Source organism: Rissa tridactyla, chromosome 1, assembly GCF_028500815.1.
Source record: "Rissa tridactyla isolate bRisTri1 chromosome 1, bRisTri1.patW.cur.20221130, whole genome shotgun sequence".
In the NCBI taxonomy this organism is placed as follows: domain Eukaryota; kingdom Metazoa; phylum Chordata; class Aves; order Charadriiformes; family Laridae; genus Rissa; species Rissa tridactyla.
In genome coordinates, this window is record NC_071466.1 from 21,387,400 (window position 1) to 21,403,386 (window position 15,987).

A 15,987-nucleotide genomic window follows, 5' to 3' on the forward strand; every position below is an offset into this window, starting at 1 on the left:
TCAACTAGGTAAATCCACAATTATACCTGCATTTTAGACATGGCTGATGTTTCATCTGGGCTAGAAATGGCAACAGTATTTTTTAAATATACAAAAGGTAAGCCATGACATTCTTCACTGAACTTGCTTTAAAGGTTCACCTGTAGAGTATAAAAGTCCCTAAGGATCAAGCAACAGAGAGTTAAGACTGTTTCACAAAAACATAACGAGAAACAACACTACAGCTACTATTACTACGCTGAAAGCTCAAAAAAAAGATACGGCTTTTTATTAAGACAGGTGAGCCATGTCAGTCCACAAACGTGCTTATATATTACAGAAAGAAAAGCAGCTCTCTCTTTTCTAGAATGCCAAGATGTCTGATATTCTATGACTTAGTTTTCTTAAAAGGGTAGAAGAATTTTTTCTGTTTCATGGAAGTTTGTTAATTACCTTTCCAATTGTTTCTGATGTTTCTCCTCTCTAGCTTGGGCCTTCATCTGTTGCACTTCAATTGTATCAGGTTTCCTCCTCCTCATGTACAATTCATGATTTCCCATACACAGTGCCAAAATTCGCTTGTTAATTCTCAGACGGGGTGCATAAAAAACAAAATCCTAGCAAAAATAATGGCAGCACATCCATTAATCTAAAAATACAGTTGTGACAAAACACAAAGCATTACTGCCTGCTTGCATTTAAACTTACAAGTATTACATGTTAAATTTAAACTTAAAGTATTTTAACATTCATCCTCTGAGCAATACAACACCATGATCTATAAACTTAGTTAGCGTCAGGAACTTGCAAGATAAATTCAAAATTACACAGGGAGTCCTCCATGTAGAGGCTAGCTAGTTTACATGAAATTATTTATTTAAACTTCTAAAAAAGTGAGACTAATCTCTTACTCTATTTCTGAAGAGTTTTGACCTAGAAAGCCTCATGAAACATGCTGCTCTAATACAAAAAAAAAAAAACCCAGAGGTGAGGGCCATAGAATTTAGCATCTTACACTGTGGCTTTTCAACACATCACAAAATACAAAATATTAGTTGATTTAAATTAAAAAAAAAAAAAAAAAAAGGTAGAAATCTTAAAAGTATCAAGTAGAACGAAAAGAGAGAAAATAAACATACCACAGTATGACAATGAAAATTTCCTTTTGGTTACTGACTATTCAAGAACAATAAATGTCACAAAATATTTACTCATGCCATAACGCCAAGTCCCTGCAGGCTTAAATCTCTTCATATACAAAGGCATACTATTCTACGCACTACTTACAGGGGCCTTTTTGTCAATTGGCTTTATGACAAATTTTTTGTCATTAAAAGAGATGTTTCTTATTTCACTCCAAGGAAAACCAATCTTGGGTGTCAGCCTTCAAAGAGAAAAAGTTCTCATTAGAAGCAGCAAAGGCGTGCATTTTATTTATGTCCACTAAGTCTTAACTCCGTACCATTTTCACTATCACAGTTACATTTACAAAACATAATAACAATTCAAGCATATTTTGCTAGACAATTTTTTTATTTTTTTTTAAACACATTATTCCATCAAATGAATAAATTAGATAATGAATAAATTACATGGCACTGTAACAGAAGGAATTTAGATATGTGACTTACTCTACTAGGATTAAATAGATGCTAAACATCACAATCATGTACTGATTCTTTATAACCTATTGATAATTTTATTTTCAGTGAAAAGAATAACTATTTAAATTTGAGAAAAGTCTGACATTTCAGAGACTGAAATTAAATTAGCCTTCAGCAATGCTGTACTTCGGTTTAACTCAGATGCAAGATGTGTGTTCTTACATTTCTAAAGTTCAAGTTAAAATTTATTTCCCTTGCATCTTAAGTAAAATAAATTCAGTTCAGAAACCATTACAATGTTACGCACCAGCTGCATAATTGTAAATATTTTTCTCCACGAGCACAGAACATTTTTTCAATTCATATTATCTTAATTACAAGCATGAGAAAATGTTTAAATATTTGATTGCTAACTATCAGGTGTTAAAGAATACCAAAAATTGGTTGATCATTTAATCTGATCTGAAAATTTTCTGAATATATCCTTTGTTCAGGAGTTATATTGCCATCTAATGGCAATTAAGGCTTAGAGAATTTTGTTACAGAGTATATGAATCAAAGAGCATTGAGTTTCAGTTCAGCTCACAGCCGTTACCTGGTGTTTGAAACATCATGTTTAACTTCAAATCACTGGGAAAGGACTGTTGACATCAGATACTACTAATAAGTGTTTTGGAAAGAAATAAAAGAATAAGTCTGTTGTTCTGTTTTCAGATTCTTCAAGTTTTGTACATTTCAGCTTTACCCTCTTCAAGTAGGACAGAATATTTGATCTCTTCATCGGGGCAGAAGATTCATCTATTTTCTTTGATATCTGAAAGATTTCACTTTTAGATACCAAAGTTCTTCATGCTCTAACAGCTACAATCCTAGTCACTGCTCTTAGAGAACGTTTCTCATTAAATATGTTGCTCAGCTTCTCAATGTCCTTTTCATCCTGACTGAAGAGGAAGACTCGAGGGAGTGAAAAGTACAGAAAGAAACCATATAAAGATGGTTTAGCTATCATACATCCATATTAAGCAACATAAATTTAAGTTTCGAACAGAACTGTCCTTCCTTTCCCTTCTTTTACATCCCTATTTAATCTTTTAAATTCAAATATTCTGGCAGTTAACATCTATCTCTCTTTTTCTATCTTTTACATAGATTAAAAGGTCTTTGAGAACCTGTTTTGCTAAATTTTATCGAACACAAAATAAGCTGCTTTTTGTATAATCTCAGATAGGATCTCTTAGGATAGACTGCAAAATGAGTATTAGCCACTTACTTATCATCATGCTCATAAATATTCAGACCCAAAGCATCGACTCCTAGCCACAATTCAGTTCCTTTTTTATTCTTTATTTCAAAATAGTTGACTCCATACATTTCCAAGTCTTGTGCTATCTTAAGGTATTCCATCATAGAATCTTCCCTGATGAAAGAAGGGGAAAAAATGGCATAGTGTAGACAAATCAGAAGTACACTGTAAGAATAAGGGAACTGCAGAAAAAATTGTTAGTGTAAAATTTAGTTCGGAATTAAACCTCTCTCTCAAATTCATGCGTACATTGACTCAGGTACTTGTAGTACACCCAAGTACAGTCCAATCATCACACTTTGTCTTCTCAACCCGTGAGCTAAAGAAATACTAAATATATTTTAGAGGCAGGCAACTGTGGACAAAGGCAGTTGACAACCTTATCATGTAGGTAAGCCAATAACCTAATTGGAAACTCAACCCTCATTGAAGCTTTCATGAAAGTTTCTGATAACTGCCTACCCTGGTCGTAATGAAAGAAAGCAGTTTCCAAACAAATATGCTGCTTCCCAAAATACATCTTAATAGTAACAGCAAACCTGGAAGGTCTTGGAACATTTTTTATGTAATTACCTTAACATTCCCCTGTGCTCTTCATGCCAGTTCTGTATTCTTTCTTCCCACTGTTCTTTTGTCAGTTTGTGCTGTTCTAACACGCTGTGAATAAAAGTTGTTTCTGTTAAGTGACACCGACAACTATTTAACCTCCAAAGTTATAAAAATAAGTTTGGTTATGCAGCATAACATATTCTTTAATTGAATAAGCTTAAACATGACTTCCTATACACTCCTCATCTTTTTAACCTGAACAGACACAGAAACTTTGTATTTCAATAAAGACACTGTTAAAATAGCATGAAATCACTTCTTTTTTCATGGTATTCTATAGTCTTTGTAAAATAAAAGTCACAACATGGCATGTCTCAGGTTTCAGTAAAGTTATAAAATGTAACGTTTGGAACACCTGAAAATACAGACCCATAAAATCCTCGTACAACAATGCTGAAAATTAATCTCTAGGTATGCACAGATACAGTCAAGCTGTCATTCTGCTGTCACTTGAAAGAAAAAAGTAAAACATTACGACAAGTTAGCAGACTAGTTTGGGGGTTTTGGAGGGTTTTTTTGTTGGTTCTTTTTTTTTTAAATAAGTGAAATAAATAGTGAAGCAGTTTCAGAAAACTATTTGACATTTATCTACAGCAGGCTGCAATGATGGAATTTATTTTCACCTACTAGAACTTTCAATGTAGTACTGCAGTAAGAAATCAAATGCATATGATAACTTTATTATGCTTTTATTCCATGCATCCAGCATTGCAAGCATTCCTAGAGAAAGTATTTTGAAGGGCAACTTAAAAAAAAAAAAAAAAGAGAGAGAGAGAGAGAGACTGCAAGATAAACTTACTGAAGTAGTAAGTTCTCTTCACTCAGAAAAGTAAGTATTTACTACTTTTCCCTACATTTTTAGCAAAGTACAGACTGAGTGATGCAGAAGATACTAGCGCATGTTTCTTCTGTTGCAGGATCTCTGTCACTCAATTTGCTACTCTGCCCCATATCTAGCGAAGCGCACTTTTCAGTGGTACCCATATCACATTTTGATTTGCTTAGCATGCATCCCTATCAACAGGCTTTCCTCCTCAAAAGTGAGGCAGAGGTTTTAGTTTTTGCACCTGCACAAAGCTGACGTGTTCACAGCTAAACAATACAAAAGCATGCAATGACAAGTCATCCTTTTTGTTTGTTTTCTCATCTTTAGCCTTGAATATAAGTATAAGCCCTAAATATAATATTTACAGAAGCCTGTTACAGAATGCTCAAAGTAGAACAGCCTACTTCGGCTGTAATAATCTGAAAGAAACTTGTAAATGATTGCCATTACATAAAAAAAATTAAATCCAAGTCTTCTAGGACAATGTTAATTTATTAAAGAAGTTCTATAATTAAATCAGGCCTGACTTTTACGTTGTGATATTTACATTGTGAGCTGCTTTCCACCATTATTTCTTCTACTCCTCTAGCAGATACTCACAAAACGTTCAAAAGCAAGGGACAAAACAGGATACTGCAAAATACACTATCCCAGGATTATGTCACACAAGGTCCCATCTGAAAATAAGAGACCTGCTCCCAAGCTCTTCACAGAATGGTTGAGGTTGGAAGTGACCCCTGGAGGTCATCTTGTCCACCCCTCTGCTCAAGCAGGGTCACCTACAACCAGTAGCCCAGGACCACATCTAGACAGCTTTGAATACCTCTAAGGACGGTGATTCCACAAGCTCTCCAGGCAACCTGTGCCAGCACTTAGTCATCCTCATGCTGACTTGTGCGTTCTTGGGCTTTCCAAATTAATTTAAATTTCTACTTCTATAGAAATTCTTTGCACTTTCCTCTTTTTTGAGCTGAATTTGAGTTGGGAGACATGAGGCAATGGGCACAACTGAAATACAATTCAAGTGTATTTCACTTCATAGAATTCTATGATTCTATGAAGTGAAATATACTTGAATGGAGTTTTTTATTTTATTTCTTTACTACAAAGGTGGTCAAATACTGTAACAGGTTGCCCAGAGAGGTTCCACAGTGTCCATCCTTGGAAATATTCGAAACCCAACTGGAAAAGGCCTTGAGCAACCCGCTGTAATTAGAACAGAACAGAATACTCCAGTTGGAAGGGCCCTACAACAATTATCTAGTCCAACTGCCTGACCAAAAGTTAAAGCATGTTATTAAGGACATTATCCCAATGCCTCTTAAACACTGACTAGCATGGGGCATCAACCACCTCTCTAGGTGACTCTGAGTGAGGGGATTGGACTAGATGGTCTTCAGCGCTCCCTTCCAACCTCAAACGATTCTGCGTTTCTATGATACTCTGAACAAAGCTGGCAATGTCTTTGGCGATAGCCATCTTGTCATTTGGGCCCCTCCATTCTCGCTTCACATGCTACTGATGACACATCGCTAGCAGATATGCAAGGACTATTGCAACAGAATAACTCAAGCAAGGACCCGATGCCTTGTTGCTACCGAGCTCATAGTTTTGAGACAAAAAACATGCAGTAGTTTTGACAGGGGAACATTAAGACTCTATAATTAATGGGAACTGCAAATCTTTTCTCACCCTTTTCAGTAAAATTTTGCAAAGCTAGTCTACTCTGGGAAACAGATAAATATTTTTGACATTATACTGTATATTGTTCTAAAGTATTTTTATGACGAACTTGTTAGTTTTCTGGCAAATCTCATGGCAACAGGAGGCAAAACAGGAATAACTGTGCTAGAATGAATACAAAAACTACGAGCTCGCTCAGTGCGGACTGGCACACGACTGGTTGAAAGCGTATGCTGGGAAATCATCTGAACATTTGTCTACTGAAAAGGTGCATCTTAAATATTTGAATTTGTGTCATACACAAGCACTCCACTGTTCACAGACTGTCATCATAACTGAGCAAAACTCAAGATTTGTGAATTAACATATTCTGCAATGACACTTTTACAGGTTCTACATCTCGCTGCCTTCCTAACAAAGGGTATTTTTCTAGAAAGAGGTATAGAGTTCACTGTCACAAGGAAGGAAGTAAACAGCCAAAACCAAACTCTTAGCCAGGATTTTTAAAAAAATGAAACATTTTCAGGAATATCTGTTTCAATACTTCACCATAATCCTTTTGAAATGCTTTTTTGCTTGCTATAAAGTTCTCAAGCTTAGTTACACTAGTAAGTGAGTTTTGACTTTTACTCTTCAAGCCAAAGAGACAAAGAATATGACTTTTAAAGAAATCTCAAATTATTCTACGGGTCTCATTTCTTTGAGGATGCTTTAGTGTTACATATTTAGTAAGCACACGTTTGTCCATGATACATCACTACGGATTCACCTACACTAACAAAATTGTCTAACTTTGCACATTTCTGTTGCAATGCTTCTCTTGCTGCCCAAACATGCCAGGGGCACGGTTTCAGTTATGTAAATAAACAGAACGATAATCTTGGTGCTCACTTTTCCTAACCAATTAAATGAATGACTGATACAGGAGAGTTTATACTCAACAGCGATGGCAACAATTTAGTTTCTAAGTTTTCCACCCAGGACAGCTTTTTTCTGTAATATGTTTTATTTGCAATACACTTTGTAATTATTTTTAGGAAATTATTATCATTTAAGTGTACAAAAACATCAAGTACGGAAGAAAAAGAGCGAGTATCAAATTAATCTTAATGGCTTCTACATTAAAGTATTTTGATTTTAATTTAGCAGAAGCAAGCCTCCAGGAACATTAGATCATTTTGGAGTACTTTGGAAATTTGTTCAACTAAATCTGTGCAGATGGTTGTGGATGGGACAGGAAATAGGTCTGAGGAAACCCATGGTTGTGACACATCTTTAGAGTCTAAATTGAGATCTCTTAAATTTTACTAGCAAAACATGCACTCTTAAGAAAGCTACCATTAAACGCACACTATCACTTAATATTTTAATGATAAAAAACATGCTGTAATCAAGTTTATATACAGCAGATAATGCAAAAACATACGTAGTCTCACTTACCGCTGCGGGAGAAGTCTGTCATTGGCTAGGTAGCCTAGTTTATGTACCTCCTTACTGTAATCTCCATACTTGGACTGCACAGCATAAGAAGCCAGAAGAACGGCAGTTTCTGGTGGGCAATATATTTCATCATTTAAGATCGCTTCTTTGACTTGCAGGAAGAAAAGTCTCTGAGTTATTTCCTGAATTAATTCTTCAGATACATCCTCTGGAAAAAACTTGGCCCTGAACTTAAACTGCAAAGGATTTTCTTTCCTTACGTCTTGCTGGGTTACCTGAGGGAGACGAATAAAGAAATAAATAAAAAGGGAACTAAATGGTATATTAATGTAATTAACTCAGTAGTAATCAACTCTTTAGCTCCTCTACACTGAAATCCAGTCCTTCCTGACAAGCCTATTGTGGAACTCACTAAAGGTTCACATGGCGCTGAATCAAGTAGACCAATCTGGACAAATCAGACAATTTTGAAATGCTACTCGAAAGCTGTTTAAAAATTTTTTGTAGGCTTGCATTAATTTGTATTTATCACAATAAAGATCTAGAAAAAAAGTTGTAATACGTATTAAAAAAATCAAAACTATATCCAACACACTATATTTTAACATCAAATAATACAGTGATTGTTGAAAGGTACATTGATAATAAAATAAATCTCGTACATCCCGATTCCTCAAGCACCTTATTACACATTTAATTTTATGTGCACTAGTAGGCCCTCTAGAATTTCTTCACTATGCATGAAATTATACATCTGTTTGCTTGACTTGTAGGAAGTATCAAAAACTGCAAATATAATGCAACCGTTTAATCACATATGTAAGACAGCATAAGTACTATAGTCAACATTTCAGATGTCAATTTTAAAAGTTTTGCTCGCTTTTCATTGTTGTCCAACTGCTTCTGATTTACATACACAGTATTTCACTTTAATCTCACTAGTGAATGATTAGTTGTGCTCTTGCCATAAAAAAACCCTTTATTTGCACATCTACTTCGCGATTTATCAGATCTTATCTGCATTTACAGCAAATATTTAAATAGTAACTTACAAGTTAGAACCAGTTTATGATAGAATCATAGAACCATAGGGTTGGAAGGGACCTCTGGAGATCATCTAGTCCAACCCCCCTGCCAGAGCAGGGTCACCCAGAGCAGGTTGCACAGGAACGCGTCCAGGCGGATTTTGAATGTCTCCAGAGAAGGAGACTCCACCCCTCTCTGGGCAGCCTGTTCCAGTGCTCTGCTGCCCTCAAAGCAAAGAAGTTCCTCCTCATGTTTAGGCGGAACTTCCTATGTTTCAGTTTGTGCCCATTACCTCTTGTCCTGTCACTGGGCACCACTGAAAAGAGCCTGGCCCCATCCTCCTGACACCCACCCTTTAAGTATTTATAAGTGTCAATAAGATCCCCCCTCAGCCGTCTTTTTTCCAGACTGAAGAGACCCAAATCCCTCAGCCTTTCTTCATAAGGGAGGTGTTCCAGTCCCCTAATCATCTTGGTAGCTCTCTGCTGCACCCTGTCCAGCAGTTCCCTGTCCTTCTTGAACCAGGGAGCCCAGAACTGGACACAGTACTCCAGATGCAGCCTCACCAGGGCAGAGTAGAGGGGGAGGATGACCTCCCTCGACCTGCTGGCCACACTCTTCTTGATGCACCCCAGGATGCCATTGGCCTTCTTGGCCACAAGGGCACATTGCTGACTCATGGTCATCCTGTTGTCCACCAGGACTCCCAGGTCTCTTTCAGCTGAGCTGCTCTCCAGCAGGTCAGCCCCCAACCTGTACTGGTGCATGGGGTTACTCCTCCCCACTTGCCCTTACTGAGTTTCATAAGGTTCCTCTTTGCTCAACTCTCCAGCCTGTCTATGTCTCTCTGTATGGCAGCACAGCCTTCTGGTGTCTCAGCCACCCCTCCCAGTGTTGTGTCATCAGCAAACTTGCTGAGGGTGCACTCTATCCCCTCATCCAGGTCACTGATGAATATATTGAAGAGGACTGGACCCAGTACTGACCCCTGGGGAACACCACTCGTCACTGACCTCCAACTAGACCCTGTGCCCCTAATCACGACCCTCTGAGCTCTGTCTTTCAACCAGTTATCTATCCACCTTCCTGTCCATTCATCTAACCCACTCTTCCTATGATGATGATGCATTTAAGAATCAAATGTTACAAGCTTAAAAAAAAAAGATAACTGCCTTAGTCTAACTTAATGAAATCAGCACACCCTTGCTGCTCCTGTACTGCACCAGCAATTTAACTTGCTAAAGACTTCCATAGAGCCACGTCTTCTGCATTTTTCACAAATGATACGCCAAATCCTGTACTCTCCAACCACTGGAGGCAACTCATTAGGGCTAACAAAAATATCTGTAGCACAACAACATTTATTGCATATGAAACAAGACACCTATCAAATTCTAGAAGGCAGCTTTGGTGGTTAGCAGGTTTAACATGCTGGATTTACCATAAAAGAGAAGTAAAGATTATATAAATGCAGACAGTGGGACTTGCTCCTAAAAACTTTCCAATTTACCTCCTAACACTGAAGATAAAAAAAGGTATTCTTTATTAAGTTCAACTCAAAAAAGAAAAAAATCTCTTTATTCTAAACATTGCCATTAATAACCTGACAGTCAAAACAAAAAGTTACCACTCAAATTCATAATAGAATTTAAAGTAAAATGACCTGCTTCCCAATAGCTGGGAGATACAAGGTGCTCAGTGCTGTTGGGGAAAAAGGAAACAAAAATTATCCTACAGTCTACCTATTAGACACCTAAACAGAAGTTTAGGAGACTTATTATTGCTGCCTTGTTTAAAGATCTATAGCTGTAGACATGCAAATTCCTGAAGCTCAAATACCTCTCACACACACCCACCCCCCTAACTGTAAAACATTTATGTTATTGTATTTTGCTACATGAAAACAGGAAAATCATATGAATTTAAGTTTTCCTAACACATGCATCACCATGGTACTGGAAATACAGGAAGTGGCATCTCCTTCTCAAATTAAATGTTGATGCAGCTTTGCATATTCTTTTATAACTAACCAAACTTAACAGGGTATTTTGCCATTTAAAGCAAATGAAAAGCAATTTTTCAACTAAATTTGAAGCCAGCTGTGTATCACCTACAACAGTAAAGCAGCAACCCTTAGAAAAGTATACTTCAAACTGTACACTTCCCTAATATTAGGGAATTCTTACCTTTTTATTTAGCTTCAGCCAAGTTGAGTAGCCTTTGCTGTCCACATACTGTAGCCCAAAAAACCAGACTTCACGAAGACCAACAGTTTTCACTACCTAAAGATAAATGATCCATAATCATCAGTAATCACTACAACAGGATTTTTTTATGGTAACGAAGCTACAGAAACCATCTCAAACTGAAGTGTAATCAAGTTTTAAAAGAACAAAAAAAATTAAAATAGTAGCAAAACATCAGGTTCAGAACAGCATTCAGCTCAGAGTTCTAAATAAATTCAAACACCGTGTTGTCAAACTACTAATTGGAGTGTGCAGATTACTGCATACATCAAACTCAGCACCTGAGTAGTACAAGGACCCTGATATTTCAAAGCACATCTGGGAAGTAATCTGCAGACCTACAGACAAGTAAGGTTATTTCAACAGAAGACAATTGGTGAAACTATAATAAAGAATAATCCTTATGGACAAGTATGAGGTAATGAGGATGAATCACCTCCTTCAAATATTTTTAAGATCTTCTAAGAGTTAATGATAAAAGGCATAAGGACGATCTAGCTGATAAGCCATGCATGGATTTCCTGTAAGATTTCTGATCAGGTCTATCACCAAAGGCTACTAAAGAAACAAAATTGTCCTTGAATAGAGGGAAGGTCTTTTTATGGATATACTAGTTAAAAAGAAAGCAAAAAAACCAAGCGAACTGTTTTCACAACAGATTTTTGTAACCACTAGGGAAGTCCCCCAGGACTTCATATGTGATCTGTAAAAAACGATGAAACTGATGTGACGAAGTCTGCTGTAGAAAATCTTACATAAAGATCTGTCAATGAACAGTAAAAAGGAAGACAAACCTCAATAAAAGAATGTATTTAATAAAAACAAAATACTGTGCATAAAAGACAGCAACTTTATTACGCGAATAAGGTTCTCATTGTAAAGGGAAAAAGCAACAAAGCCATTATATTACTATACACGCCTATGGTATTCCCAAATCTCTAATACTACATACGGACTGGTCACATCAACTTAAAGGATGCTGCAGCACTGGAAGTGTTTCAGAAACACTGAGAAGAATGATCATTGACATGAAAAATTTTCTGCATAGCTAAGAACTAAAGCTACTGACAGAAACGAGGAAAGGAGAAATATGGTATTGGTCTAAAAACTTGCAGGGCATGTAGAAGGAAAACAGGGAATGATTATTCATTACTTCTCATAATGTAAGAATTAAGAGAATCAACAGAAATCATCAGATAGCAGGTTCAAAGCAAACAAGAAGCAGCACTTTTGCTACACAGAGTATAATGAAACTGCAACTATCTTACAAGTCTTTTGCATAGTAAAAGTACACGTGGATTCAATAAGCAATTAATCAGAAAGGCCCAGCAAAGAATATTAAATAACTGTAAACTCTGGTTCCAAAAGACTCAGTATGACAGTACTTACGTATGTTCTCAGGTTGGACCATGCTGGCAAGATGGTTTACTGAAGGCTGTTATATGGAAGCATTCAGATGCATGTGAAGTAAATAGAATTTTACACATAGATCCTCCTCCATTTTAAAGTAGTACTATCGGGTTGCAAAATTAAAATTTTGACAATTAGAAAACGTTACAAGATAGCTGTGCAAACCAACTTCTGATGCCTTGCATATTATTACTTAACAATCACTCAAGTGCACCTTTTTTCCTCCTCTACCCTTTCACCTTCAAGCTCCAAAGCACAGAACGGACAATGTTCATGAATCCAACCGATTCCTTTAGTGAGGAGTTATTTTCTCTAGAATTCCTACATCATTTACTTTAGAACATAAGAAATGTTAAGAACCAGTTTACGTTACTAACATGGTCCTGTGTAACATTAAATTAAAAGACCTGCTGCTTCTTCTGGCACAGATCTCCTATATGATGCTGATCAAACTACTTAGTGCTTTATCAGATGACTCTGAGAATGCTCTGCTCTTTGCAGCTGTCAAAGTGGAGCCTTTGTACCTGATCAGCTCTCTCTGAGCTGCGTAAGTCAGTAAGAACGGCAGATGCTCAACAGCTCTGCCCGTAAGGCATAAAGAGACAAGTGCTTATGCTCACGTCAAAACATTTTGCTCTCACCTGCTAACTACGGCCCTTCAACTGATGGGCACGTTGCACGTTACTTAAATACAGAAAACTTGTCTACTGCATTGCAGAGTTACACATGCTTGCAAATCAACACCAAAACCAGCTTACACGTTAACCTGTTTTACTTCAGACTCCACAAATAAGGAAAAAGCACCATCTATCACTGCCTCTCAGCTCAAAGCAAATAGAAAAAAAATTTCTGAAACTTTGTTCCAAGATAATATAAGCACTTAGGCACTGCAGTCGTGTAATATGAGAAAAAAAGTAGACAATGGGAAACCTAGGAGTTTGATTCTGGCTCAAAACATTCATGAAGTAGCTTTAGGCAAGTCTTAATCACACCTGTAAAACAGCTTAATCCACCATCACATCCTACAACTTGACTATTAATAGACAATAAAAACTTCTGGGAGAATAAAAGCAACCACAGCAATAGACGTGTTTTGGCAAATCAAGACATACACATAAAGACAACCTAGCAAGAATTCCATTGAGTCAGCTTCCAAAAAGATCGTAAGGGAGGCTTCTGAGGTATCTGGAAAGGACAGTGAGGTGTAGCTTGAAATAAAGGCGACAACCCTCCCAATTCTTTCTGAATGGCAACTACAGTGAATCAGAGGTACTGATGCTCAATACTAACAACTTACTGAAAACAAGAAAACAAAACAACCCCCACCATTACCGCTAGCATGTGGCAACAGAGGCGCCACAGGTTCCTCCTGTCCTAGCAGACTCAGGGATGCTACATTGGTTGACTAAAGGAGGACAGATGCCCTCTTGCCCATTCTGACAACTGACAGGATAGACAGAAGGACTGATGATAAGTCTGTTAAGACAATTTCTGAAATGAAAAAAAAAAAAAAAAAAAAAAAAAAAAAATGGAGTTTTGCAATAAATAAGATCTTTACTGAGTTTCACAATGGAATAGAAAAGAGAAAGCCAGAGACATCAAATGCTGAATTTTTGTCTGCTAGATGAAGATAATGAAAACACACACATGGAATGGGAAGCAAATCAACAACTCTAGAAAACACCAATTAAAAGCTTAAAAGAACCACTGACTGAAAAAAAAGGGCAAGTTGTTCATCAAAACCATAGAGGAGCACTAGACAACAGCTAAATTCATGGAGAAGTTATTTTCTGCAAGCAATAACCAACAAGTCTGCTGTCAAGTCCACCATAATTTCTGCGTAAACCTTGAAGGCTAATCCTCTCAATAACAGTTGTATTCAACTCTCTTTCTATAGAGAGACAGCATAACTTTGTCTGAAAATTTCATGCTGGTTTTGCAATACAGTTCAGCTCTTGATGTTACTCTGTGGAATTCATATATGAATTTAAGATCAGGCTGAAAATGCTTCTCTCCTCACACGCAACTATGCTGGTTGATTTTGCTTGACCAAACAATTTTTCAATTTAAATTTCCAGTAGTCGATTGTAAGAGCCGGTGAGATGTCAAATGCCAGACAGTGAATCAAGGAACAAAGTTGAAGAGAGCATGAAAAAGAATTGAGAGCTGTATCTTTGTTCCAGGCTTGTGAATGCCCCAATTTGCATGAACCTGATTACCTGGGCGCAAGACGTTACACACTAGATGGTCACCCCACCCAACGCTGCATGGCAGAAGATAGCAAAGGTTGGCAAAAGACAAGTTAACAGCTTGAGGCTTCTGTGCCACAGAGAATACCATACTTTCTATTCGATGGTGGTGTTGGTTAGACAAAAAGTAGGACAGCCCCTTTCTTCAAGAAGTCTTTGTAAGAGTCATGAAGTCTATTCTGATGTAGAGGCTTGAAGATATACTGCTACTCATGTTAGAGAAAGGGGCGAGGGGTAGGAGCTTAAGAGTCAGACAGTCATTTCAAACAAAAATTGCAAATGAAATTTCGTTCATCTAAAAGAAAAAGCTCAGTGTTACAAAGCAATAAACATTCTCCTCCTTTCAACTTATATACGAAGACATTTAATCAACTCTTCAAGGTCAATTAAAAGTTTAATTAATTTTAATTAAAAATTAATTTAATTTTAATCAAAAGTCTTAAAGAACTCTTTCAATGTGTTACATTCTCTTAATACCCATCATTACATGCCTTAAGTATCTAAAGTGGAGTGGACAGAAACAACAGTTCTACTAGACACAATTGCTGATATGGTTAAACTGTTCTTGAAAAATAATTTCAAATATTTTTGCATTTTTAACTAAATTCATACATCTTGGATCTAGATAATGCAATGTATTTATTGGTTTCTTGTGGAAAAACCAAGATGACACATTGGCTAGCTTCTATTTTCAACATTTTCTAGAACGCTCCACAACCTAGATCAAAGAATTGTTTCAAGATTCTGATGGCTAACATCGCATGAAACGAATGCGAGAACAACCCTTTTTAAGAAATCATTCATTTAGCCCGTTTGACTGGTGTACGACAGAGACACTACCAAGTGAGAATGTGTAGTTCTGAGAGTTCTGCAAATCCATAAGCACATTAAAGCCATAATTTTCACTTTTCCACTTTTTTTTTTTTTTTAAACTGCATCATAGGACAACATTACTTTTCTAACATTCAGGAAGTAAAAAAAAAAAAAATCTACAGCTTCCATTCTTGGAAAAAAAATTAAAAGATGTTAGCTTTCCTTAATGAACTTTTATTGTTACATTAATTATTAAATAGTGAAGTCTATATCAATTCTCATACCTGTAATTCTAACAATTATATTGCAGTTGCAACTATGATGATTAGACATAAAAAATACCATTGATTTCAAAGCAGTTCTGTACATGATTCAACTGAAGCTTCACTGTTAACCCATTTACACAGAAATTATTCTTTGAATCTAATACTTTCCATAAGAAGAAATGAGGAAGTTTAAATAATTGAGCGCATAGCTTAAATAATGTAAGAAAAAACATAATCTACACATGACAACGCTTCCACTTTCTCAAACTATGCCTTAATGCCCACAATAGTTTTATGTGTTTGTACACATATATACAGAGAGACACATTTAAGTTACCTGATCAAAGAGTTGCTTGCCTGTTGTATTGGGCTGGATGGCAAATTCCAACTCTGCATCCATTGTGGTTACTCTGACATTGATCTACAGAAAATAAAGTAATATTTAAATCATCTTGTAACAGTGTAATGCTTCTATATGCTGTGATTAGCCTGTAAGAAACAATATATGGCCAAGTAAATTCAACAACTTGGAT

General features: G+C 36.6%; 1 protein-coding gene across 3 annotated transcripts in view; it reads right to left on the reverse strand.

The window, feature by feature from the left end:
* The window catches only part of RDX (radixin), a 42,633-nt gene that overhangs the window by 8,681 nt on the left and 17,965 nt on the right, over window positions 1–15,987 (reverse strand). For 2 of the 3 annotated variants that reach the window (XM_054193049.1, XM_054193053.1), the window contains 7 exons: window positions 15,792–15,875; window positions 10,657–10,752; window positions 7,445–7,719; window positions 3,460–3,543; window positions 2,854–3,000; window positions 1,267–1,363; window positions 433–596 (listed from right to left, as the gene is read on the reverse strand). In XM_054193049.1, the coding sequence (XP_054049024.1) occupies window positions 433–596; window positions 1,267–1,363; window positions 2,854–3,000; window positions 3,460–3,543; window positions 7,445–7,719; window positions 10,657–10,752; window positions 15,792–15,875 (947 nt within the window). The remainder of the gene's footprint in view (window positions 1–432; window positions 597–1,266; window positions 1,364–2,853; window positions 3,001–3,459; window positions 3,544–7,444; window positions 7,720–10,656; window positions 10,753–15,791; window positions 15,876–15,987) is intronic. The other variant, XM_054193062.1, reaches the window with a different exon arrangement.